General features: G+C 49.7%; 3 protein-coding genes across 9 annotated transcripts in view; 1 reads left to right on the plus strand and 2 right to left on the minus strand.

The window, feature by feature from the left end:
- Positions 1 to 3: 3 nt before the first annotated feature.
- SUMF2 (sulfatase modifying factor 2) lies at positions 4 to 12,291 on the plus strand. Of its 7 annotated transcripts, none has more exons than XR_011252793.1 (9): positions 4 to 1,494; positions 3,407 to 3,566; positions 6,436 to 6,550; positions 7,214 to 7,258; positions 7,633 to 7,783; positions 8,645 to 8,700; positions 9,559 to 9,643; positions 9,823 to 11,010; positions 11,387 to 12,291. XR_011252793.1 is itself a non-coding variant. In XM_069570931.1 (9 exons), the coding sequence occupies exons 1-9, from the start codon at positions 1,311 to 1,313 to the stop codon at positions 11,469 to 11,471; spliced, it is 1,026 nt and encodes a 341-aa protein (XP_069427032.1). In that variant the 5' UTR covers positions 4 to 1,310; the 3' UTR covers positions 11,472 to 12,291. The 7 variants fall into 7 exon arrangements, 6 of the variants coding, with proteins under 6 accessions (XP_069427032.1, XP_069427033.1, XP_069427034.1 ...); XM_069570931.1 differs by having other exon boundaries at positions 9,823 to 9,967; XM_069570932.1 differs by having other exon boundaries at positions 3,410 to 3,566; positions 9,823 to 9,967.
- Positions 11,946 to 21,054, minus strand: PHKG1 (phosphorylase kinase catalytic subunit gamma 1). The gene is made up of 10 exons (XM_069570930.1): positions 20,702 to 21,054; positions 18,138 to 18,227; positions 17,201 to 17,379; positions 16,717 to 16,771; positions 14,673 to 14,738; positions 14,235 to 14,398; positions 13,759 to 13,849; positions 13,464 to 13,617; positions 13,195 to 13,320; positions 11,946 to 12,867 (listed from the first exon to the last, which is right to left on the minus strand). The coding sequence occupies exons 2-10, from the start codon at positions 18,218 to 18,220 to the stop codon at positions 12,622 to 12,624; spliced, it is 1,164 nt and encodes a 387-aa protein (XP_069427031.1). The 5' UTR covers positions 18,221 to 18,227; positions 20,702 to 21,054; the 3' UTR covers positions 11,946 to 12,621.
- A 2,398-nt stretch (positions 21,055 to 23,452) lies between these two features.
- Positions 23,453 to 24,606, minus strand: part of CHCHD2 (coiled-coil-helix-coiled-coil-helix domain containing 2) — a 47,459-nt gene continuing 46,305 nt past the window's right edge. Inside the window, exon 6 of the mRNA XM_069570941.1 lies at positions 23,453 to 23,771. Within this exon, the coding sequence (XP_069427042.1) occupies positions 23,761 to 23,771 (11 nt within the window). The 3' untranslated portion in view covers positions 23,453 to 23,760. The remainder of the gene's footprint in view (positions 23,772 to 24,606) is intronic.

A 24,606-nucleotide genomic window follows, 5' to 3' on the forward strand; every position in this document is an offset into this window, starting at 1 on the left:
CTGTGCTCTCAAGATGGTATTCCAGGGTACAAAAGGAATCTGCATATAAAAGGGAAGGAAATCAATCCATCCAGTGGTTCACAAATTAAGGGGATTCTGAACTGGCAAGGCCTCTAGGCTGTTGAGTCTTCCAGTCGTGTCTGACTGACTGTGACCCCGTGGACGGTAGCACGCCAGGCCTCCCTGCCCCTCACCATCTCCCAGTTTGCCCAAGTTCATATCCATTGCATAGGTGATGCCATCCAGCCTTCTCATCCTCTGATGCCCTCTTCCCTCAACCATTCCCAGCATCAGGGACTTTTCCAGTGAGTCAGCTGTTAACATCAGTTCAGTCGCTCAGTCATGTCCGACTCTGCGACCCCATGAATCAACATGCCAGGCCTCCCTGTCCATCACCATCTCCCGGAGTTCACTCAGACTCATGTCCATTGAGTCAGTGATGCCATCCAGCCATCTCATCCTCTGTCGTCCCCTTCTCCTGCCCCCAACCCCTCCCAGCATCAGTCTTTTCCAATGAGTCAACTCTTCTCATGAGGTGGCCAAAGTACTGGAGTTTCAGCTTTAGCATCATTCCTTCCAAAGAAATCCCAGGGTTGATCTTGCAGTCCAAGGGACTCTCAAGAGCCCTTGCCAACACCACAGTTCAAGAGCATCAGTTCTTCGGCGCTCTGCCTTCTTCACAGTCCAACTCACACATCCATACATGACCACAGGAAAAACCATAGCCTTGACTAGACGGACCTTAGTCGGCAAAGTAACGTCTCTGCTTTTGAATATACTATCTAGGTTGGTCATCACTTTTCTTCCAAGGAGTAAGCGTCTTTTAATTTCATGGCTGCAGTCACCATCTGCAGTGATTCTGGAGCCCCCAAAAATAAAGTCTGACACTGTTTCCACATCTATTTCCCATGAAGTGATGGGATCAGGTGCCATGATCTTCGTTTTCTGAATGTTGAGCTTTAAGCCAACTTTTTCACTCTCCTCTTTCACTTTCATCAAGAGGCTTTTGAGTTCCTCTTCACTTTCTGCCATAAGGGTGGTGTCATCTGCATATCTGAGGTTATTGATATTTCTCCTGGCAATCTTGATTCCGGCTTGTGTTTCTTCCAGTCCAGCGTTTCTCATGATGTCCTCTGCATATAAGTTAAATAAGCAGGGTGACAATATACAGCTGTTAACATCAGATGACCAAAACACTGGAGGTTCAGCTTCTAGACCTTAATCCTGAGGAAATAGCTTTTTCTTAATTAACCGGTTCTAGAACACAACGTAGGCGGACTTATTTCTAGCTGGGTGGGCTCTCGTGAGCAATGCGCACGCGCGCGCAGGGCACGGCCGCGGACGTGAGGCGTGCGGGGCGCGTGCGCAGCAGAGCCGCAGGGTGGTGCTACTGCTGCGGCGGTGCTCACCGGGCTCGTGTTCCCGGCATGGGCATTTCGCTGTCTTCGCTGCTGACTGTGCTGTCGCTCTTCTCCGGCCGGTGGCTCGAACTAGGTCAGTGTGCTGGCCTGCCCGACTGTCCCAGGAGGCAGGAGGAAAAGGGTGGGGCGCTCGGCCACCGCGGCTGGCAGCGCCTACCTCCCAGGGGCGGCCAACTGGGCGAGGGGATTAACAGTTCATATCGTTGTATTTCACTTTTTTTTTTTAACTTTTAATTTATTCTGGAATCTTTTGAGCATAAAAAAATTAATAAAACAAGCTTCTCCCGCCCGCCCCACCCCCACCCCCCACGTACCTGTTTCCCAGCTTAAACAGTTGCCAGTTTTAATCTGGCTTGTTTGGAACCCCTTCCATTTTTCCATTCCTCTGGGAGATTTAGTTTGGAGTCAATTGAGGCACGATACAGTTTTATTCGTAATTAGTTTGAATAGCCAAAAAGACGAGAAATCACATACACACACACACACACACACACACACACACAAGTATCACTAACTCTCCTACATAAAAAATTAACAATACTCCTTAATGTCATTAAACATCCAGTTAGTGTTCAAATTCATCTGCTCTGTTCTTAAATTATAGTTTACTTGTTGAATTAATGTCAAAATAAAATTCAAATATTGTTCTTGTGTGTTGTTTCTTAGTTCTCTTTTAGTCTGAGAATTTCCTGCTTGCTCTGTTCCACCCTCCAGCCTCCCTTAAAGTTGATGAAATCATTAGTGTGTGTCAAAATGAGATCCAGAAAAGGGCCAAAGATAAGATTCTGGGGAACATGAAAACATGTGGACTCTGCCTTTAGGGAACTTACAGTACTTAGACATCTTTAGGTAAAAACACAACAAAGTAGTACATCAAGCCAGAAAAGTGTGGCCTTTAGGGTCTTGGCTTCTTCCTGTCAAATGAGGGAGTTGAAATAAAGATCCTTTTAATTCTATGATTTTTTTTTTTTGAGGTATTCAAACAGCAAGTATGAGAGAGTTCATTCGATTATTTGATGATAATTTTTGTGTACTTGTGCTAGGTGCCAGGTATAACCTGGGAAAATAGATATAGTTCTTTTCTTTCTTATGTAATGGAGAAGAGGCAAAGAAACAACATGAGCAGAAGAATGAGTGGAAAGTTGATAGATGTATTTAAGCCTATGCTGTTGTTTAGTCGCTAACTCGTGTCGGACTCTTGTGACTCCAGGGACTGTAGCCTACCAGGCTCCTCTGTCCATGGAATTTCCCAGGCAAGTATTCTGTAGTGGGTTGCCATTTCCTTCTCCAGAGGATCTTCCCAACCCAAGGATCAAACCTGCATCTCCTGCATTGGCAGGCAGATTCTTAAAATGTTTAGATTTATCTCAGTGGAACAAAGGGTTGTCATGTAGAGGGACAGAGAGGTAAAGAAAGAAAATCATTTGTTGAAAACCTGCTAACTGCTAAGTCACTTCAGTCGTGTCCAACTCTGTGCGACCCCATAGACGGCAGCCCACCAGGCTCCCCCACCCATCCCTGGGATTCTCCAGGCAAGAACACTGGAGTGGGTTGCCATTTCCTTCTCCAATGCATGAAAGTGAAAGTGAAGTCGCTCAGTCATGTCTCACTCTTCGCGGCCTCATGGACTGCAGCCTACCAGGCTCCTCCATCCATGGGATTCTCCAGGCAAGAGTACTGAAGTGGGGTACCATTGCCTTCTCCGGTTGAAAACCTACCATGTGCTAAACATTTCACACATGTTAATATAGCCATGCATTTGAGTTAGTTAGATATTACCCCCTTTTTATAAATGAAGAAACTGAAATCCAGAAGAAGTAATTTGCCCAAGGTCATTCAGCAAATTAAGTGACAGAATAAGAATTTAAAGCCAAATTTTTCAACCTCCAGATTTTTTCACTATAGCATTGAGTCTTATATGATCCAAATATTGCCACTTGTTTTATATATATTCATGTATTAATGACCACTCTCTTTTTCCTCAGCAGGAAATGGGCAGACAACCAACATGGTCCAGCTACCAGGTGGGAGATTCCAGATGGGAACCAATTCACCAGACGGCAGAGATGGTGAAGGACCTGTCCGTGAGGTGACGGTAAAACCCTTTGCCATCGACATATTTCCTGTCACCAACAAAGACTTCAGGTACTCCCAGTGTTCTTCCAGGAGAAATAACTCCTGGAAGAGTTATTCTAATAATATTTCACAATATTTAAAAGGAGATTAGCTTGTTCACTATCAGAATATGATCTTTACAAGTGTTATCTGCATTTTTCAGATGAGGAATCTGAAGTCCAAAGAGGTTTACCTCATTTTTCGTTAGTGGCCAGTTGGGCCTGTAACTCAGATCCCCTGATTCTTGAGCCAGTGGATTGTCCCATGCACTGGGCATAGCGCTGAGAAATATGGGCAGAAGTCAGACACTCTTCAACAGGGGAGGAGAAATCGAGAGAAGGGTCATAATAGTTGAGAGTTCCTTAAATTCCCTTTATATTGGGTTGGCCAAAAAGTGCGTTTGGTTTTAAGTAAAAATGACATATTTTTCCGTTTCAACAAGGACGTTATTGAACTAACTGAACAAACTCTTGGCCAACCCATTATTAGTAAATGGAATTATTTCCAGAATCAAACGTTTTTATTCCAGCTTAATCTAAGAATTAGATTGTCATGTTGAATGCCTCGGTGTCCCCAAAGTGATACATTTTGGCTAGGCTAAAGTAGAAAATGATCCAGCATATGTCAGTAATTTACCTTCAAAGAGTGGAGGGAGGAGTATATAGAAAGGAGTGGGGAAGGAAAGGGAGAGGATGGGAAGATAAATAAAGCAAATGTGAAAAATGACTTAAATTTTACATTTGTGGATTTAAAAGTTTTCAAGATCAAAACTTGTTGGTGAAAATTGATTCAGGAGACTCAGGCTAAAATAAACATAAAGATTGGCAGTAAATTCCTCAGGCCTTCTAACTCATTGGTTCCACCTCTAGGGATTAGTCTTAAAGAATTAAGGTTGTTTAGCTAAAAAGGTGACTTTGTAAATAAATGTTAACAACTTAAGGATCGCTTAAATATATTGTATCAATATAACAGAATACTTAGCAGCCTTAAAAAAAACCTGTTGTCAAAAAGAGAGTTAAAAAGTGTTGTGAAGAAAGGTTACAAAATACTACACAAGATATGGCCCAGTTTTTTAAACTATGTGTATAGAATGTATATGCATTAAAAAGAACTGGAAGAAGCAATACTGCATGAGGTGATGGATCTTGCTCATGTTTTTGTGATTTCCCAATGAAAATAATGACAGGAAGAACCTTATGAAAGCGATTTAAAAACCCTTGATTGGGGACATCAGTGGCAGTCTAGTGATTAAGACTGTGCTCCCAAGGCAGGGCACTTGTTCAGTTCTTGGTCAGGGAACTGAGATTCTACATGCTGCACAGTGTAGCCAAAATAAATAAATAAATAAATTAGAGATGTCATCTTAAAAAAAAAAAAAAACTTGGTTGTGGAGTGAAGAGGGAGAGAATATAGACAGTTGTATCTTGGTGTGATAATGGATGATTTTAGTTTTTTTCTTTTCACTTACCTATGTTTTCTCATTTTTCTATAATATGTTATATATGCTTTAAAAAATATTTTTTAAAGGAAAGTTATTAAAATCAAAGGAGAAATCACTTCTGATCAGGCTCACACCACATCATGACATCCATAAATTGCTAGCTAGCTAGATGCATTCTTTTATGTTTCAAATGATGACCTTTTAGATGAAATATAACGTCACCCCCAGCAAGCCCCTAAACTTTGCTTAGAATCCATAATCTGTGTTTACCTCTCTGGTAAGAGTCTCAAACCATTCAGATGGTCAGAGGTCAGTAAGTAGCTATTGCTACCAAATCTCACCTCCTCCTCCATTCTCAGTACCCCTTTGATGGGTGAACAGTGTCTTCTCATTATCAGAGGGCTGACACCAACCGGGTACTCTCAGTCCAGAGAAAACAATCTGTCTTATCCTGGAAATCTGCATGTTGAAATTGGCTCAGCCATACCAAACTATATGAAAATCCATTCTAAAATCTTAGCAAGTCATTAAAAAAAATTCACTTATTTATTTGGTGACATTGGGTCTTAGTTGCAGCACTTGGACTTTCTAGTTGTGGCTTTCAGGTTCAGAAGCTCCTCGGCATGCGGGCTCTTAGTTTTCCAACCAGGGATCAAACCCACACTCCCTGCATTGCAAGGCAGATTCTTAACCGCTCAACCACAGGGAAGTCCCTCAGCAAGTCATTTTGATTTGACTCAATTTCTCTCATCTGTCTGAAGGAGATAGTAAAACCTGTTCTCCCTTCCTCCCATGATTGATGTGAGATTAGGTATGTGATGAAGAGAGACCCATTCCCTGATCTTGAATCTTCTGAGCAGCTTTATTCATTATCTTCAAAAACTGGAGATAATCCAGATGAAATCTGGTCTATCCATCCAGTGAAATACTACTCACCAATAAAAAAGAACAAAAACTGCCAAAAAAAAAAAAAAAAAAGGCCACAAACTACTGACAATGTCAACAACACGGATGCTTCTTGGAAGCAGTATGCTAAGTGAAAGAGGGCAGACCCCAAAACTACATACTGCAGGATTCAGTCTATGTGAATTGATATTCTGGGAAAGGCAGAACTATAGAGACGAAAAACAGATCAGTGATTGAGGAGGCATCGGGGAATTTTGGGGGGCAGTTAATGGAACTGCTCTGTATCTTGATTGTGACAATGACTATATGCTTTATCAAAACTCACAAAACTATACCCCAGAAAGTGTGAATTCTCCTGTTTGTGAACTGCACGCACAGAAACAAATTTTAAAAGAAAATCTGCTCAGGCTCTCAGGTTAATTCCTTGTAGTTCCTGAGGACTCTATGATGTGTGACTAATAGGATAAGGGTGTATGAGGTTTGCTGGAGCAAGAGAGGGTGAGGGTGGAGCACAGAAGCCTGTCAGCTAAATTATGAAATCTCTCTTTTTAGGGAGTTTGTCAGGGAGAAAAAATACCGCACAGAGGCTGAGGTGTTTGGCTGGAGCTTTGTCTTTGAGGACCTTGTCTCTGATGAGCTTAGAAACAAAGCAACCCAGAGAATGCAGGTAAGAGAACCCAGGCTTGCAGCTGGGTTCATGGGAGTGGGACCTGGACCGAGAACCCTATGGGGTCTAGGGGGTCACCTGGGCCACCGTAGAGAATCAAACCTGAGAACCAGAGGCAGGGAAGAAGCCAGAGAGACCCACCCTGGAAGAGCCAGATGAAGTTCACTCTGTGCTGAGGTCCGCATAGAGAGACCCTGTAAGATGCAAATAATGCACAGGGTTCAGGGTACTCCCTGGACCAGCCAGAGAACCCCTGGAGAAGCCTCCTTCTAATAAGGGTGGCTCAGTGTTAAAGAATCTGCCTGCCAACGCAGGAGATGAGGGTTTGATCCCTGATCCAGGAAGATCCAACATGCCAAGGAGTGACTAAGGCTGTGTGCCCCAACTACTGAAGCCCATGAGCCACGATAAGAGAACCCACCGCAACAAGAAGCCCGCGTACAGCAACTAGAGAGTGGCCCCGCTCACCCTAGCTAGAGGAAAGCCCGCGCAGCAGCAAACACCCTGCACAGCCATAAACAAATGAATAAGTAAAAGATCCCAGACACAGCCTCACTTGGACCACCGGAGTCTCAGCCTGAAGTCTCTGCCTCCTGGGTGTCCGTCAGGAAGGTGCCTCGCTGGGTCAGAGCACCTTGTAATTGCGCTCCTTCTTTTTCACAGTCTCTCCTCTGGTGGCTCCCCGTGGAAAGGGCATTCTGGAGGCAGGTAAGGGTTGGTTCCTCTGTTTTGTCCCTTAACCCTGCTGACTCTCATTCTGGAAGCCTGGCTTCCCGTGATCCCTTGTGCATCTGGGAATACTGAGTTTTAAAGGATGATGGAGAAATTTCAGGGAAGCAGCCAAGCTGCCCCATGTGCTCTGCACCGGTCCTTTTACCCTGGCCCATCCCCTTTGTCCCCTTTCTCCCTTTTGTCTCATGTAGTCCTTTCTGTCTCTGGACCTCTCCTCACTCACCAGGCTCTCTCTTCCTACTTCCTTGCTCCATCTAGTGGTAAAAGCTGAACTCAGGCACCCTAAGCCTAGCCTTCCTCAGACTTCCATGAGCTCCCAGAAGCTTGTCTCACTTCATCCTGGCTATCAGCCTGCAGGTCCTGGCTCTGGCATCCGAGAGAAACTGGAGTTCCCAGTGGTACACGTGAGCTGGAATGATGCCCGTGCCTACTGTGCTTGGCGGGGGAAACGGCTGCCCACTGAGGAAGAGTGGGAATTTGCTGCCCGAGGGGGCTTGAAGGGTATAGAGACGCCAGGGCGAGCTCTCTCTCCATCCTGCCTTGCATGGGGGCGGGGGAGGGGGGGCTTCAAAGGGTGGGATGGGCTCACACTCCCTGGAGTAGTGCTTCTTACATTCTGTCATGGATCAATTGTTACTGTTATTTCTAATCTGTCTCAAACCAGTACTTTCATAAAACACCATAAAAATTAATAGCTAGAAAATGGAATGAAAAAACAGACATACTTTTTTTTAGTTGTTGAAGATTCCACAGACATGTGCCATTTCAGATAAACACAATCAGAACCACATGGCATGAGGAAAAGAAGAGTATTGCCTGCACTGGATACCTTTTCCATAGCTGTGGAGGGATTAATGTGACAAACTGCTGCTTATTCATAATTCAGTTATTTTTCAATCCTAACTAAACAAAAAGTTAGAGTGAAATGGCAATTCCCCGTATTCACTGCCTCTACACACTCTTTGAATGAACATCAGCTATACCCATAGTCAGTATTATTAATGTGGTAAATGAGGTTGCTTGTCCATTGATCCAGTCTAAGTCCAATGAACAAGTCTCTCAGTGCTTACCCTCGGTTTCTGTACTTACCCCAGCATGAGTGGGTAACAGATAGTCTACAGAATGGCACTGGTCCAAACCACACCTAGGACTGTGCTGTCCAGGAACAGATCAGAAGTCAGGGGCTCTGAGTGCAGTTCTATGAGGGCAAGGGAAGGGTGTGAGATGTCAAAGTGAGTCATCTTACTCTTCTTTCTCATCACCTCCTCTTCCTTTCGGTCCCCTCGCTCCTTCTGTGTCTTTCCCTTCTTCCCCAACCCTTTACCTCTCCCCTCCTCTGCTGTCTCCTTGCCCTCCCGGCAGGTCAGGTGTACCCCTGGGGAAACAAGTTCCAGCCAAACCGCACCAACCTGTGGCAGGTAAGACAAGTTCCTCGCCCTTGTTCTTTTCTCAGGCTGTGGATTGAGACTTGCTGCAGCCTGCGCATGGCATTAGGCCATGGGATTCAGGGGCCTCCATGTTCTAACAGACTGGAAACCTGGTAAAGGGCAAAAGACAGCGTAGTGGGGCTGCATGGTGAAGATGAGCAGTGTGTGCTCGGGAGCACATCCCTGCCTGGGACGGTGGGGAGTGACTGGACGGTGAACGTGCCATTTGAGCTGGTGGAACTGAAGCTTGCCAGGAGAAAAGCGGAGGAAACACCATGTGTGCCAGCAATGGGAAAGGGTCCAGTGTGTCCAGAGACATGACAGACTCCGAGGGCTCGTGCACAGAGCCACTACCCTCTAATCAAATGAATAAGTTGAACAAATGACCTCAGCAAACACTGGTTACTTGTTCCAGAATCTTGGTGGTAAAGAGCAGGAGGTGAGGAAGGCAGGGTCAGGGCAGGTAAGGGAGAGTGAAGCCTGTTGGTGGTGGAAGGGAAGGGGAAGGTACAGGGGAACACTGGTTCCTATAGGGAGAGGCGGGGTACAGAGTGGGGAGACGGGGCCTTTCCTCCGAAGGCACACGGGGTTCATGCAGCTGAGGGAAGTCTCTGAGAGTGGAGAAGTAGGCGGGCTGGGCGGGTGTGGACACATGGGGAACCACACACTTCCTAATCCAGCCAGGAGGTCATGGTGGAGGACATGAGGCAGCTGGCTTGGGACCTCAGGTCACTGCCCCATGCCCTTCCCCTACCCCAGAGGGTGCCGCAAGATGGCCTTGGTTAAAACCCCTCTGGGCAAGTGGATGGTAAATCCTGTAGCCTAAACATCCCTTCCCACCCACCCCAGGGAAAGTTCCCCAAGGGCGACAAGGCTGAGGATGGTTTCCATGGCGTCTCCCCCGTGAATGCCTTCCCCCCACAGAACGACTACGGTAAGACTGCACAGCGGGTTGCTGTCAGCGCTCACAGATTGGTTGGTGGGATGGTTCTGCCTGGTGGTCGAGGCAGGAGAAGCAGCGGTGGGAAGCAGTCGGTCCCCCCGGGCCGTTGTTGGTCAGGGCAGGTGTGGGGGGCATACCCAGCCAGGGCCTGAGCCACCGCTGTGCTGCAGGGCTCTATGACCTCATGGGCAACGTATGGGAGTGGACGGCGTCACAGTACCAGGCTGCCGACCAGGACATGCGTGTCCTCCGGGGGGCGTCCTGGATCGACACAGCCGATGGCTCTGCCAACCACCGGGCACGTGTCACCACCAGGTGAGGGGCTGGGTCCTGGTCTCCTGGAGCACAGGTGGCACTGGAGCTGCTGTGGGCGCTGCTTCCACCCCTCTCTCTCCACTGAGGGGTGTGGGTCCAGAAGAGAAGGCAAGCCGAGCTCACCAGGTAAAGCCAGGAGCCCGGTGCCTTTTCCTGCCAGTTCTCAGCACCGAGGGAGACTATGTCTGACCTCTTAATTATATGGGTTTCTCTTGTCTTCATAGCTAGGCATGCAGAGGGAGGGGACTGGAATGGCCACATCCATAGGTCATGGCGAGGGATCATTGAAATATTAACTTTTCTAACAAGAGGGCATGTAAAAAAAACATTTTCTGCCACCATTTTGTTTTACAATCAAGGAAAAATAGTCTCAGGGAGGTTCTGGGACCTGCTCATTTCATATGGATGATTAGTGATGGTCAGTGCTGGCCCCTGAATGGTAGAGTTCCCAGCTCCCAAGTTGCCTTCTAGGACTTTCTGCTTTGTCTGTAGATTTATTTTGATTAATCTCCCTGCAGCTCCTCCTGCTCCTGGGTTCCTTAAGGATGGTAGAGAGGCCTTGTGGATTATCCTCACCTTTTTCTTTTTTTTTTTTTTTTTAACGTTTATTTACTTATTTGTTTGGCTGCATTGCATCAGGCAGGATCTTTCATTGTGACTCACAAACTCTCTAGTTGTGGCACCTGGGCTCAGTAGTTGCAGTGCACTGGTTTACTTGCCCCAAGGAATGTGGGATCTTCATTCCCCGACCAGGAATCGAACCCCATTCCCTGCATTGCAAGGCGGATTTTTAACCACTGGGCCACCAGAAAAGTCTTTCCCCTTTTACCTTAGGACAAAGGAGTGGAGAAAGTATTGGTCTGGGGACCAGGAAATTGGGTTTGCTGCTGATTCCGCTGAAGCAGTGGTTGGCCTTGGGAAAGACATGTAAATCTTCCTGGTATCTGATTCTGGGGTCTGTGAGATGGTGAACAAAACCTACCCTCCAGAGCAGTAAGAGAAATAGCAAATGCGGGAATCCACGTGAAAGTTCTTTGAAAAGTGTGAGTACTGATTGACACTGTGATGTTCTCACTTGTTGCCAACAGGTTCTTTTTGGCTGAGTTATTAGTCTAAACTGCCAACAGTTGGAAATTATTAGGCACGGCCTTTCCCGCCTTCCATGCAGTCTCAGGACCACCCTCGATTCCTCCACTCTGTCCCAAGGTCCCTTCTTACCTCTCCCCACTCCCCAGGAATGGCATGCCCTCTGGACCTGCCCTCACGCCACTTTTCTTTCCAATCTGGGCCCTCCCCAGTCCCCAGCCCCCAAACTCCTCAGACCACAGCAGGCCCTGGGAGCTGGAGCAGGAGAGCTGGGTGAGGCCCAGGCCCCTTTCTCAGCAAATGTCCGTTCTCTCTCCCCTTCTCTGGTGGCAGGATGGGCAACACTCCGGATTCTGCCTCAGACAACCTAGGCTTCCGCTGCGCTTCCAGTGCAGGCCGACCTCCCGGAGAGCTGTGAGTGGCCATGCAGAAACCAGAAGCGTGGCACCCAGGCCACTCCCCGGCCACATTCCAAACACAGCCAGACTCCAGATGACCTCCATCCCTTTCCCCATCCTCTGTGACAGGCACCTCTCCCCAGGGCAGGAAAGGACCCTGACCTCCACAGAGGGCTGACACTGTGTCCTGGAGAAGGGGCCCAACTTATTGTGGCCAGGAGCTGGATGTTTCTCTTAGAGGTCAGATATTGACCATATAGGGGCTACATATGCAAACAGCTGGGTCACAGTGCTCAGAAAGGCAGTTTGTGAAAAAAATTTTCAATCTGCTCCTTCCCCTTTCATGATGTCTGACCCAGGGATCTGACATTATTCAAGGCAGAATCTCTCCCAACCCAGGAATCGAACCAGGGTCTCATGCATTGCAGGCGGATTCTTTACCGAGCTCTCAGGGAATCCAGAATCTCCCCAGGCCTCTTTGTTTTGCCAGCAAGTTGCCATAGAAAGAAAATTATTCCTTTATTTGCCTTATTTGTGGGGTTTCACACATCTCCGAGGGAACCTGGTTTCCAGCACATAAAATGCAGTTCCGTGGGCTCTTTAAAGCTCAGTGTCAGTCTTAAAAGGGTCTAGGAGAACCATGGATTTACCAGGTGAGACTGTGCACCATGGGAGTCACAGAATGAATAGTACTCAGAAGAAACAGCAGATGATTCCCTTTCTATTGTTAATTATGCAAGGGCTCTATACACATGCCTCTATACACGTCCCCAGAGAAGAACCTGCTCCCGTAGTGTTACTGGATATTGTGGGGTCAGTAAAAATCGCCTGTGATTGTGATTCTCAGACTGTTCTCTTTCATCCTCACCCTGGGATCCTCTGGGCAGTGCACTGAGTGTGAATAACTCTGGGCCTCCCAGAGGAGAAGCGGAGATGGTAGTACACCTGGGCAGTGGAGCTTCCTAGAGGCTCCAGGTTCTAGACCACAGCTGGTCCCCCAGTCCGGGGGCCTGGCTCCGGCTGCACTGACCACCAAGTGATGCCCCAGAGAGGGGAGAGTGGCCCCAGTTCCTGGGGTCCTGGCCAGGGCCCTGCACACGCTCTCACCCCTTTTCGGTGGCGTCTGCACCGTGCCTGATCCCCGCCCCACCTACCCTGCCCGCCCTTCCCTCAGAAGTCCTCCTCAACCAGGGAGAGGAGCACGGCCTTGGGCGTGTTCTCGAAGAGGGCCGCCCGGTTCTGCTGCTGCCCCTTCTTCACCCAGTGACCGTAGATCCGGAAAGCGTAGGCGTCGATGAGTCGCCGCAGAGGCCGGAGGGCATAGGGGTCTCGAATGACGATCTCCCGGGTCACGGGCTTCACCCGGCGGTACTGGTAGTAGATGCGCACTGAAGCCAGCACCGTCAGGCAGATCACCTGCGGGGGCGGGGCCTGAGCGCCGGGCCACGCCCCCCGGGCCCGTCTCCTCCCGCCCCGCGCAGGCAGACCCGAGCTCGGAGGCCTCCAAGCCTTGTGTGGCGTCGGTTGGGCGCGTCCTGCAGTCACCGCCCCCAATTACCCCCATTCCCGCCCGACCCGCAAGAGCAGCAACAGAAGCCGGAAGAAACAGCTGGAACCATCACGGGGCTGGCTGGGAGGGGAAGGGCGGGTGCTCTGGAAACGCCGTGGTCGTAAGGAGTCCTTATGAAGGGCACTCAGGGCTTGGGTTTCAGGGGCCCTGAGTGGGAGGTGAGCCCGCAGTACCTTGAACTTGCCCCGGGGGCTGAAGTGACGCACTTCCTCCACCACGTACTGCTGGAAGAAGGGGTGCGCCAAGGCCTCTTCTGCCGAGCAGCGGTTCTGGGGGCTCACCACCAAGAAGCGGGAAACCTGAGAGAAACACGGCGGAACGGAGGACGTGTCAGGCCGGGGTCTCTCCCCCGGCAGGCTCCCCCCGACTCCGACACCGCACGCCGGGAACACTGGACTTGCCCCTCGCCTGAGCCCGGGCGCCAGCATGTCCGGCCTCTCACCAAGTCCTTCACGGTGTCGGAGTAGTCGTCCCATTCCGGTGAGCCAAACTGGTAGTTGCCACTCATGATCATTCTCAACATCAGCATCTGCTTGCGGTGCCAGAAGGGCGGGGAGCCGGCCAGCAGCGTGTACATGATGACCCCCGTGCTCCACCTGGCACCGGGGGAGCGGCGGAGCGAGGCAGGTGGGCGGGCTGTAGCGCCCACCCGTATTCCCTCTTCCCCAGCCTGGTGCTCCCAGTCAGGGGTGCACGCCTGTCCCTACGGGTCGCCCCCCTCCCCCCAGCACACTCACATGTCCACCTCCTTCCCGTAGCCGGGGTGGTCTTCGTTCATGGAGCACTCGATGATCTCAGGGGCCAGGTAACTGGGGGTCCCACAGACCTCTGCAGGGACAGTTTCCATCGGGCAGGTCAGCAGAGGCACATGGAAGAGAAAGGCCCACAGAGAGTAGACGTGAAACTGAAGTGGTATGGCCGGACTGGGACTCTGAACACGGCCCCAGGCTCAGAGCCAAGGGCAGGCCAGGGTGCTGGCTCCTGTGGCCAACCCGCTTGGCCTGTCAGTGGTTTGGTGATAGGAGCCAGCACTGGGTTAGAACACAGGCAGTGGGAACCTGGCTCAGCCCAGTCCTGGGAAGAGACAGCCAGCCTTGAAATGGTAGGATTTTTTTATTCTTGGGGGGAAAAAAGTCCCAGGAAGTCCCTGTTCCCAGGAGAGCTGATGAGAGAGCCTGAGCCCCCGACACGGGCCAGGGTCACGTTACCGGACCTCGCAGCTTCTCTCCTGGCTCCAGCTGGCAGGAAAAGCCGAAGTCTGTAAGCTTGATGTTCATGTTATCGTCCAGGAGGATGTTCTCAGGCTTCAGATCCCGATGCACGATGTTGAGTCTGTGCAAGGTGGCGATCACCTCCAGCAGGGCTCTCATGATCTTCCTAGGATGGCACAGGCACACGTTACCCTCATCTGCTACTCTGCAGGGTCAGGTAACAGGCGGGGAGACTGAAGCCCACAGGCCAGCCGGACTGCAAGTGACAGAGGACTCCAGACAGGCAGGCCTACCTAGGCTGGGTCAAGGAAGGAAGGATACCGCCATAGCCCATGGTGCACACTCCCCAACCAGACCAGTGCACGCTGTGCCGCCTCCAAGACCTCCGTGCCTAAGATGGACTCGGACAGGAAGTAGGGAGGGGGCAAGTGGACCCTCACCTGGTCTCCTTCTCACTCAGGGTGACCTTCTCAGTGAGGTAGTCAAAGAGCTCCCCTCTCTTCATCCTGTGGGGACAGAGGATTTGTCACTGCATGGGCCAGCAGGTTACCCCCTCCTTACCCTATTTCCCACCTAACACCTCCAGGGGCAAAGTGGCCCACTCCCCAAGAAGGACCACAATCTGCAGGGAGGAGCTGGGGAAGTGAGTGGAGAGGCTGTCTGGGAAGGTTGGAGTAAGAACAAGGGACACTGGAAGGGTGGGGTGGCACCATTGTGAGGGTCCCCAATGTGAGAGTGACAGCATGGACTGGGACCCATCAAAGCCAAAATCAGAGTCGGGGGAGGAGAAAGGGACCCTGAGTCACTGGCCCAAGGTCCCAGACCCAGATCAGAAGGACCAGAGTGTCCTGACTTTTTCCAGGAGCAAATGGAAGCAGCAGCAGTACAAGTGATGGAAGAGCGCTTTTGTCTATTTTTGGATTTTTTAGGATTAAGAAGTATGATTCCATCTTCCCACTTGAGAGGAACTGGAATAATCTAGTTATACCCTGGAGGGCAACTTGAGGCAGCATTATAAATAACTTCCCGAGCAACTTCTTCAAAGGTTAGAGACATTTGAGCTGCCCCCAAGGGCTCTACAGGACTGAGCCACTGAGCAGAGCTGAGACAGCTGCAGCTGGGCAAGGCCAGAGGGGTCCGGCAACCCAGTCCAGTACTGTTGCCTGGAGAATCCCATGGACAGAGGAGCTTTTGGGGGGCTACAGTCCACGGGGTCGCAAAGAGTCGGACATGACTGAGTGACTTCACCTCACCTGCCCACCCCTTCAGGGAAAGCAGGGTCCAAGAGATTTTGGCCAGTATTGGAGGGAGACAAGAAAATCCTTGAATTTAGCTGGTGCAGCAGGGAGGGGAGTTCTGTTTGAGGAGCAGCCCACAAATTACAGATGTAAGACTTGTTTCAGACATTATCGGTACCATGTTCTTAAAAAGCAATGTGTGCCTCCGGTTTTGATCACTTCAATTCCATTTTAAACACACTAGGAGAATTCACTAATGGCAGCAGCAGCAGCAGCAAAAAGATGTACCAGTAAACACTGGGACACTGCAAGGTCCATCAGCAGGCTCCTGCCTTCCTAGAGCTGGCAGTTTAATTATACACAAAGGCCAAATTAAATGGTGTCTCCATGAAAAAAAGTAACACTGTGCATGATCTGTAGGGTGACAAAAAAAAAGTTCCAACGACAAAAAATAAGTTCCAACAATACAAAATCTGCTTGAATAATTCTCTGAAGTAAATCTAGTCCCTAGATGACAAGGAGCTTATCTCAATAGTCCTGTTGGTGCACAAGCAGAGGAATAGTGACATGTTTTTGACAGTGATAATGGTGATGATGACATTGATGATAATGTCAATCTTTGAACTTCATGCCAAATACAATCTCTACCGCCTGCCTCTCTCATGGGCCTCTTGCCCCAATACTGCCTCAGATCTTCCCTCTGCTGGGGGCTCCTTCTCTGGGTCTTGGCTGGACTCCATCTCACCCTTCATCCAGGTCTCTGCTTAGGTCCCTTCTGGAGAACATTCCCCACCCGCTCCCTCTGACCCTTGCTCAGCTCTGTGTGTCCGGATATGTGCATAACTCTGTGTGTGTTTCATGACTTGATTGCTTTCTCCTCACTCTCTGTGAAAACTAGCGCATGTAGGCTTGCATATCCTCAGTGTCTGGAATAAGCATTGCCCGGTGGCCCTGGTCATCAGCATGGTAGTTAGTAATGACTAGTATTTACATTGTGTCAGTCCCTGTGTATTTATTACTCCTGCAAGACTGATGAGAAAGCTGATGTGGAAAGTAAATCATCCCGCCCAGAAGGGACCCAGGGTTCAAAACCTGGCAGCCTGACCCCAAGGGGCTGATCTGCCTAAAGCCTTTCTGTCCTTATTTGATGTCCACCATGTAGGGGGCTGGCTGCTGTCTCCAGGAAGCCCTGAATGGGGAGCCACAATAGAATTTTCTCAGTTAGGCCCCAGGCCTGGGTACTTACAGATCAAACACCAAGAAGAAGAAGGTGTTGGTCTCATAAGTGTCCTTCAGCTGTACTGAAATGGAAATGGCTCATCTCAGGAGCAGAGGAGCCCAGGCAGAGCAGTGGAGGTGCAGGGGCGAGGGGATTAAAGCCGCTGTGGGCTGACTCAGAAGCTGGATGGGGTATCAGGTTTTAAAGGAAGCCTCCCCCTCCCCCTGGGAGAGGGGGCAGCCAGGGACTTTGAACTCCACATTCCCCACCCACACCCCTGCCTGTCATCCCTTCTGTGGGGCTGAAAGAAGAGCCTTGGAGCTGAATCCTGGGAGCAGGAAGGTGGAGCTGGAAGCCCCAAGCCTCTGGGCACTGTGCTGCCGGAGCCCTGGGTTGCGGGAGACAGTCTGGGTGTTTCTGGCTGGCTGCACTGGGGCCACACTCCCTGGCCTGGGTTATCAGCGCAGAACGGGGGCAGAGCACCCTGCTGCGGCTCGGGGCCACCACTCACTGATGTTGGGGAGTCCCGACACCTTGCGCAGGATGTCCACCTCCTTCTGCGTGGCCTCTCGCAGCTCCTGCACCTCCTGGGAGCTGAAGCTGCCCCCGCCGGTGATGTCAATGATCTTCACAGCGTACTCCTGGCAGGTGGGCTTATGGATGCAACGCCTGACGACGCTGCTCACTCCCCTGGGGGTGCAGAGGACAGATGGTCCTGGGGGCCCCTCACCCCAGGGCGAGGCCCACATTCAGGCCACAGTAGAAAGGTCCTGCCTTGCCCCCCAACTCCCTGTGAGCTTCGGGGCAGCAGTCGCCAACTTTGGGGCCCATTTTTGGCACCAGGGGCCAGTTTCATGAAAGACAGTTTTTTCACGGACCTGTGGGATGAGGGATGGTTTCGGGATGATTCAAGCGCATTACATTTATTGTCCATTTTATTTCTATTAGTATTGCATCAGCTCCACCTCAGAGCATCAGGCATTAGATCCTGGAGGTTAGGAACCCCTGCTTTGGGGGACAGAAGGTTGAAGAAGGCTTGAGGGGGGGGCGGGGTGATTTGCCTGGAGCCAAAGAGGAAGAAGTCTGCTGTCAGGCCTCCTGGTTCCCGTCAGTGCTCTTTCTCAGCTCAGAGGAAGAAACTATACACTCCTAGGACCGCGAGCTGCATTCTGACGCCTGATCCCTGACCTTGGGCCAAGGCTGGGTTTGGATGTGCTGTCAACAACTCTGGGGTTGGGGGGTGGGGCTCCCTTTGCTGGGAGGGTCTCTGATCTGGGTGCCCTTATACCTGCTTCCTCCATCCCAAACCCCAAACTGAAGTTTTCTCCAAGTGGACAGTGCTTTGGGGATGAAGACGGTCAGGGCTCAGGGTCAAGGAGAGATTGCTCCTGCCCCCAGAGCCGGCCAGAAGCTCGGACTGCACTTCTTGGGGGAGGTCTGGGCCTTACCTGCCCAGGATCTCCTTGGGCTCATAGTTCTCGTAGAAGCTCTGTGCCGAATAGGAGTCTGGCAGTGACTTGTCCTGGGTCATGTCAGCTCTAAGAGGGGAACAGAAAGAAACTGTCAGCCTTCCTGACCTAGGGGATGTGGTCTGTGAGGTCTAAAACCATCTCTCCCTTTGCTTTGTATTTCCTGGCAGAGGGCTGACCTCTTGTGAATATTCAAAATAAATGCTTGTGAATTTTATAGATAGCCAATGGGAATGTGCTGTATAACACAGGGAGCTCAACCTGGTGCTCTGTCAGCCTAGAGGGGTGGGATGGGATGGGAGGTGGGAGGGAGGTTCAAGAAGGAAGGAACGTTAAGTGTAGCTACGGCTGATTCATGTTGATACATGGCAGAAACCAACACAACACTGTAAAACAATTACCCTTCAATTAAAAATCAATAAATTAAAAAAAATAAAATTTAAAAACCACTTGTGAATTTTAAGAAAGCTCTGGAAAGAGCCCAGCTTGCTTCTCCCCACTGTTGTAAACTTTTGTGACCCCAGGTGACCACGTGGCTCGCAAAATGTTCTCCTTGTTAGCTGTTGCTCCCCAGAAGGAGCAGCAGATGGTCAGCCAGGTCCAAGCCCAGGTTCGAGGCAGGAATCAGACCACTGGGCCCTAGGGTTAGCTCTGACAAGGCCAACACACCCCTGGGTTTAGGAAGAACCACCAACAAACTCTGCAAAGGACAAATTAAAGTGCCTTTTCTTTTCCTCTTGGAGGAGATGAAGCCAGTCCTGCTTTCCTTTGCCTGCCCTCTGCACTTGTGGAAAAGGTAAGAAACTTCACGGTTTCATCTTCAATATGGCGCCCCCATAATCTCACCTTATTGCTCCAGAAGTAACTGTCCTACCAGGAAAACACCTCTCCTTCCAGGACAGGCTTCCTATGCTTCCCTGCTGCTTCCTCACTCCTCCCATCCTTACTCAGGACTTCTGTCGTCACTCTTCCTCCTGCTCTCTTCCTTCCTCTGTTCTCTTTCCTCCTTCCTATTTTTTTCCCCTCCTTTTTTAAAAAGTTTTTTTTTGCCTGTATTGTTGTTTTATTTTGGGGGCTGCAACACTGGGCATGCAGGATCCTCGCTCCCCAACCCGGGATCAAACCCACACCCCCTGCACTGGAAGCTTGGCATCTTAACCACTGGACCACCAAGGAAGTCCCCTTTCCTCCATCCTTCTTTCATACTCTGAGAAGCACTGTGCCAGGTGCTCCGGGGGAGGCAGAGCTTGATGGGTGAGCCCTGGTCCTGGCCTCTGGTGTCACTCATGGACATGTGCCCACTCCATCCAACTGTGATGGTCTCTGGGACTTCCCAACCACCCTTCCTGCTGGGCCCAGTGCAGGTGCTGCTCCATAGATGTAAGTCAGCAGCCAGAGGGATCCCTCTGGTCCAGATTCCTGCCCACAGGATGGTCCTGTCCTCAGCATGCCCTGGGCCCTACCTAACGATGACCAGTGAGCCCTGGATGGCCCCGCTGCAGGGTGAGCAGAGCAGAGCCAGGACACTCAGGCCTGGACCCAGAGGAGCTGGCCAGCTTTGCTTCAGGAACGTGGAGGCCACTGGGCACTGAACTCCTTCCTTGCTCGGAGGATTTGAGGAATGGGGAAAATGCTGTACCGACCGGAAGAGGGGCAGAGAGAAAATGGGCACGAGCTTCTGCTCAGCACGGCCAAAGCTGCCTCTGGTCCCACTTCCATCTCGCTTTCTGGGTCCAAGAAGGCCTGGCCTGATCAAGGGGCCAGTTTGCTGACTGGTGGCAGCCCGGGCTGCCTGGGGACAGGCTGGCTGTTCCAGGAAGACTGGTGTCTTCACTGCTGGGTGCCTGGTTACCGGGGGAAGGACAAGAATAACAACGGTCTCCTCTGCCAGCGGGAGGCCTGGCGCTGCCTCCACTCCACCGTCAGCAACCCTGGCTGAGCACAGGAGTGTCTGTTCCCCAGAAAAATTAGCCCAGTTCCTGGTGAGTCCTGTAAAGCTCCAAGGCGGGCATCTGTTCCCCTGCTCCCCACCTCTCAAAGCCGAGTAGGTCTCTCCCTTCCCCCAGCCCTCCATGCACAGAGGGTGTAGCTGGACCCAGCCTGGCATGCCATCCCATCCAGGGGCCCCATTCCCTGGCACAACTAGCTCCACCGGAGTTCTGGCACTGGGCGGGTGGGTGGTGAGGTCCATCTTGCCCCATACCCTTGCTCTAGGCCTAACTTGGGGCCAGCTTCGTGCCTCTGTCCACCGTCCCCACCTGCATCCCCCAAGGCGCCTTTGGAAAGGGTTCCCAAATGCGAGGACGTAGCCCGGTCCTTTTTGGAACATGTCTCCTCAAAACTGAGTCAGCAAACAGTCACAGGGATCTACTTTCTGTGGACAAATACCTTCAAAAGTCAATGCTGCCATTCTCCTGGGTTCGCCTACTGTCAGAAGTGGGGAGAAGTGGGCCTAGTGGGTTTGGGAGGGTTCTGTCTTCTCTACCCCATGACTTCTCCTGCTCCCCACCTGGCTTTTATCACTCACTGACCCAGCTACTCACCGCTATGTCCTCGCAGGCCCTGGAGTGAACGTGATGGGGATCCCAAAGGTCCCGGACCTGCCCAGGGAGAGGGGACAGCAGAGGACTGAAGTGTGTCCCGAGCAGATACTTGCGGCCCGAGTAGGGTATCTTGCTGTTCTTCCTGCTACTTGAGGACGGAAGGCTGATGTGCCAAAAATAAAGCACAACTGCAAAGCTGGGATGCTGGCCAAGGCTTGGCAGGCCAAGTTTCACCAGGGGCTGACCTCTGGTGGAGGGTGAAGGAAGTTCGGGCGGCCTGGGAGCAGGCAGGACAGCACGTGGTGATCAGCAGGTGACCAGTCTTCCCTCGGGAGCTCACTCAGCCTCCCGGCCTGTGGGAGAACAAAGCCAGCTTGCCAGAAATGCACTGGCTTCTCTGTGTGCTGAATGCCCTGGAGACACCCCTGTGCGCCCACCCTGCAGTCTGGCTGCCCGGGGGAGCCGCTCAGCTACAATTTGTGTGGCTGCCTGACCAAACGCAGACCTCAAAGTTTATCCCGGACTCCATCTCTGATCAGCCTCCAACATTTCATTCTCAACTCATTTTGTTTTCAGCCAGCAGTTCCTGATGAATGAGAGGAGGTTCATGTGCCAGGAAAAAACACTTGGGCGCTAACCGTGGGCAGCTTTGGGCTCTTTGGGTGAGGGTCCTCATCAGTGTGATTCTAGCTTAAGAGGTTGACAGAATTGTATGCTGGCACAAAAAGGACACTTAAAAAAAAAGATATTTCAGAGAAATTAAGCTTTTTATATTTATTTTTTATTTATAATTTGGCTGTGTCGAGTCCTAGCTGTGGCTGGCGGGGTCTTTGATCTTCTTTGCCACTTCTTTGCATGAGGACTCTAGTTGGGGCATGTGTCTTCTACATCCCTGACTCAGGCCTTCTGCACTGGGAGCGTGAAGTCTTAGCCACCAGACCACCAGAGAAGTCCCAGTAGACACTTTTTTAATGCTCTCTCATTCCAAAGCTACCTGTTCTTCAAACCCCTAATTCTAATACACCAAATGAAGAAAGGGATAATACAGTGCTTCATACAGATGCTGAGCCTATAAAAACCCACTTAATGAGCATTTTACAATGTACTGCAAATGCACTCTCTCTTGAGCCCCTAAAACTCTGGTATTAAGCCAGTTTTAGAGAATGTGACTTGTTCAACGAGGTCACCAAGTAGAAGCGCCTAAGTCAACCCCAGGTGTAGGCCCACGTGCTCTTTCCACGTCACCATCTCTTTCATTCTAGGGAAATACTTTGCTGAATTGTTACACAGAAAGGAGTTGTAAATGATTTTGTCTCTATCCATAAAGGCCACCAGCTTACTGAGATGCAACATCTAGTCCCAAGGATGAAAACACTTAAGTCCCCTCTTACTGTCAAAAAGACTCATTTTTTTTCCCTCTCCTGATTCTAAGCTGTAGACTCATGCTAGTTTAGTTTCAGTGCAAGATAAAAATCCCTCTGACCTTAGGGCAAAAGGCCAACATACCTAATGAATCATTCCCTGTGCCCTTTTCTGTACAGTCATGGTTCCCCCCAGGGAGAGACCAGGTAAGCCAGACTCTTTCATTTTATTGTCAGAGGTTCATTTTCCTTGGATTCACTGCTTCAACTCTATTTGGGTACCCAACATACATCATCTTGCCTTGGACATAAACGGCATTAACACTATGAACTCAGGGGTTTTAGGCGTTTAGGAAAATAGGCAAAGGAGCCCACTGGTGAACCCAGGAGGGAATAGGCTGGGGGACTGGACAAGAGTGAATTGTCTATGGTCATTTAGGTCCTTGGGCAATGCAGTCTTGGCCTCTTTCAGGAACTGAATTAGATTAGGTACAGAATGGGGCACTCTGAGAACACTGCTGAGGATAAGAGGTAACAACTGAATAATTCACTTAACAGCACTTCACTCACCTCATGGTAACAGAGAGAAAAATAAAAATCAGATAATGAGAGCTCTGAGAGGTATATTTGAAAGTCAGAAAACTGCAGACCTGAGGTCAAGAAGCAAATGAAATTTTGAGTTGTGAAGGACAGAGCTGGATTTAAAAAAAAAAAAAGATGCACACTAAATGGAGTCCATCTCCTGAAGGTAACATGGAGGGGGCAACTTGAATCTTTCAGGAAGAGCAACACACCATGCCTTACATAGAATGAATGAATTTTTTTAATTTGGCTATGTCAAGTCTTAGTTGTAGCACATGGGACTTTTTTGTTGCAATAGACTCTCTAGCTGTGGCACACAGGCTTAGCTGCCTCTTGGCATAAGAGTGGGATCTCAGTTCTCCGACCAGGGATGGAATCCACGATCCCTACATTGCAAGGCAGATTCTTAACCACTGGATCACCAGGGAAGGCCCCATAATGCCTTAAGTGGAGTGAAAGCACTCGCAGAGGAACTGCCTGCATTAAGGGAATGATTTTTCATCTCCAACCAATTAACTGGATGTTCTAGGGTGACAGTGACAGGTACTGCTGACCTGGCCACGTGGAGACGGCATGTATAACGGCTCTGCTCCCACATTTCCTTTATCACTCTCCTGATTTAGGACAGTACTGCACCTGAAACCTGTTTAAGGAGCAGCACATTTGCTGGGGAGCAACTAGGTGGCTGCTGCTTTAATACCCAGAGACTATTAACTATATACATGTAGAGACAGCTGTGTTTTCCTGCAAAATCCATTGTGTTCAGCATGTGTGATTTATAACCTTCTACTTAAGAAAAAAAGAAAAGTAACTAGAAAGAAAATCATTTTATTCTAATCAATTCACAAACAATAACATCAGAAAAGCACGCTTAAGAGGCCACAACCGCCTCTTCTGCCCAATCCCAAACTCAATACCATCTCAATGAACTTCTATATAGTGACAATGCCCTCTTCCACTGCAATCGTGAAGCACAAAAGCTATTAATGATTAAGGAGAGGTTTAACAGGTGGTCTCACACTTCACATCTTCACTACTAATTATACTTTAAATGCTAAATCAACATGGTCACGAGAGGTGATTTTTCATATCATGTCTTCAATTGGAACTTCTTGATTAAGCTAATCCTGCAAATAGAAAAGGTTTGTTAGCTACATATTCTCAATAAAGCAAAAGTCCTCCAAATGATAAAAGGAGGGATGAAATCCAAGGTTATTAGTTCCTTTCATAAGAAAGCGTTTAAGGCATCTTGAAGTGAAGTGAAAGTAGCTCAGTTGTGTCCGACTCTTTGTGACCCCATGGACTATACAGTCCATGGAATTCTCCAGGCTAGAATACTGGAGTGGGTAGTCATTCCCTTCTCCAGGCGATTTTCCCAACCCAGGGAGAGAACCCAGGTCTCCCACATGGCAGATGGATTCTTTACCAGCTGAGCCACCAGGGAAGTCCAAGAAAACTGGAGTGGGTACCCCATTCCTTCTCCAGGGGATCTTCCCGACCCAGGAATAATACCAAGGTCTCCTGCATTGCAGGAGGATTCTTTATCAGCTGAGCTATCAGGGAAGCCCTAGGCATCTTGCCACAACCAAACTTCAACTCTACACTTGTCACAACTGAAAAAAGAGAGGGTGTATGTCCTTCTCTGCACAGAGTTCTGAAACAGAAGTATAGTCACTTTGGTATTAGACGGAGCTTCACCATAGATTTCTGATAAAACCTGGCCATGAAATCTCTTAATACCACAGTTCAACCACCTGAAAAAATAAGCTTCTGCCATATTTGCTGCCATAAATGAAGGAAGGAAAATGAAAACAAGCATTTTTAATAGATGGTGAATTCCTAGGTTGACAGGAGGAAATTACAAAAAAAAAAAAAAAAAGGGAGAGAATAAGTTGACTGCCAACATTCCAAAGAGCGTAAAGCTCAAAGTCCCACAAAGGGATCTAATAAACTTGTCTTCTC

The sequence above is a fragment of the Ovis canadensis genome, chromosome 24 (assembly GCF_042477335.2).
Source record: "Ovis canadensis isolate MfBH-ARS-UI-01 breed Bighorn chromosome 24, ARS-UI_OviCan_v2, whole genome shotgun sequence".
Classification (NCBI taxonomy): domain Eukaryota; kingdom Metazoa; phylum Chordata; class Mammalia; order Artiodactyla; family Bovidae; genus Ovis; species Ovis canadensis.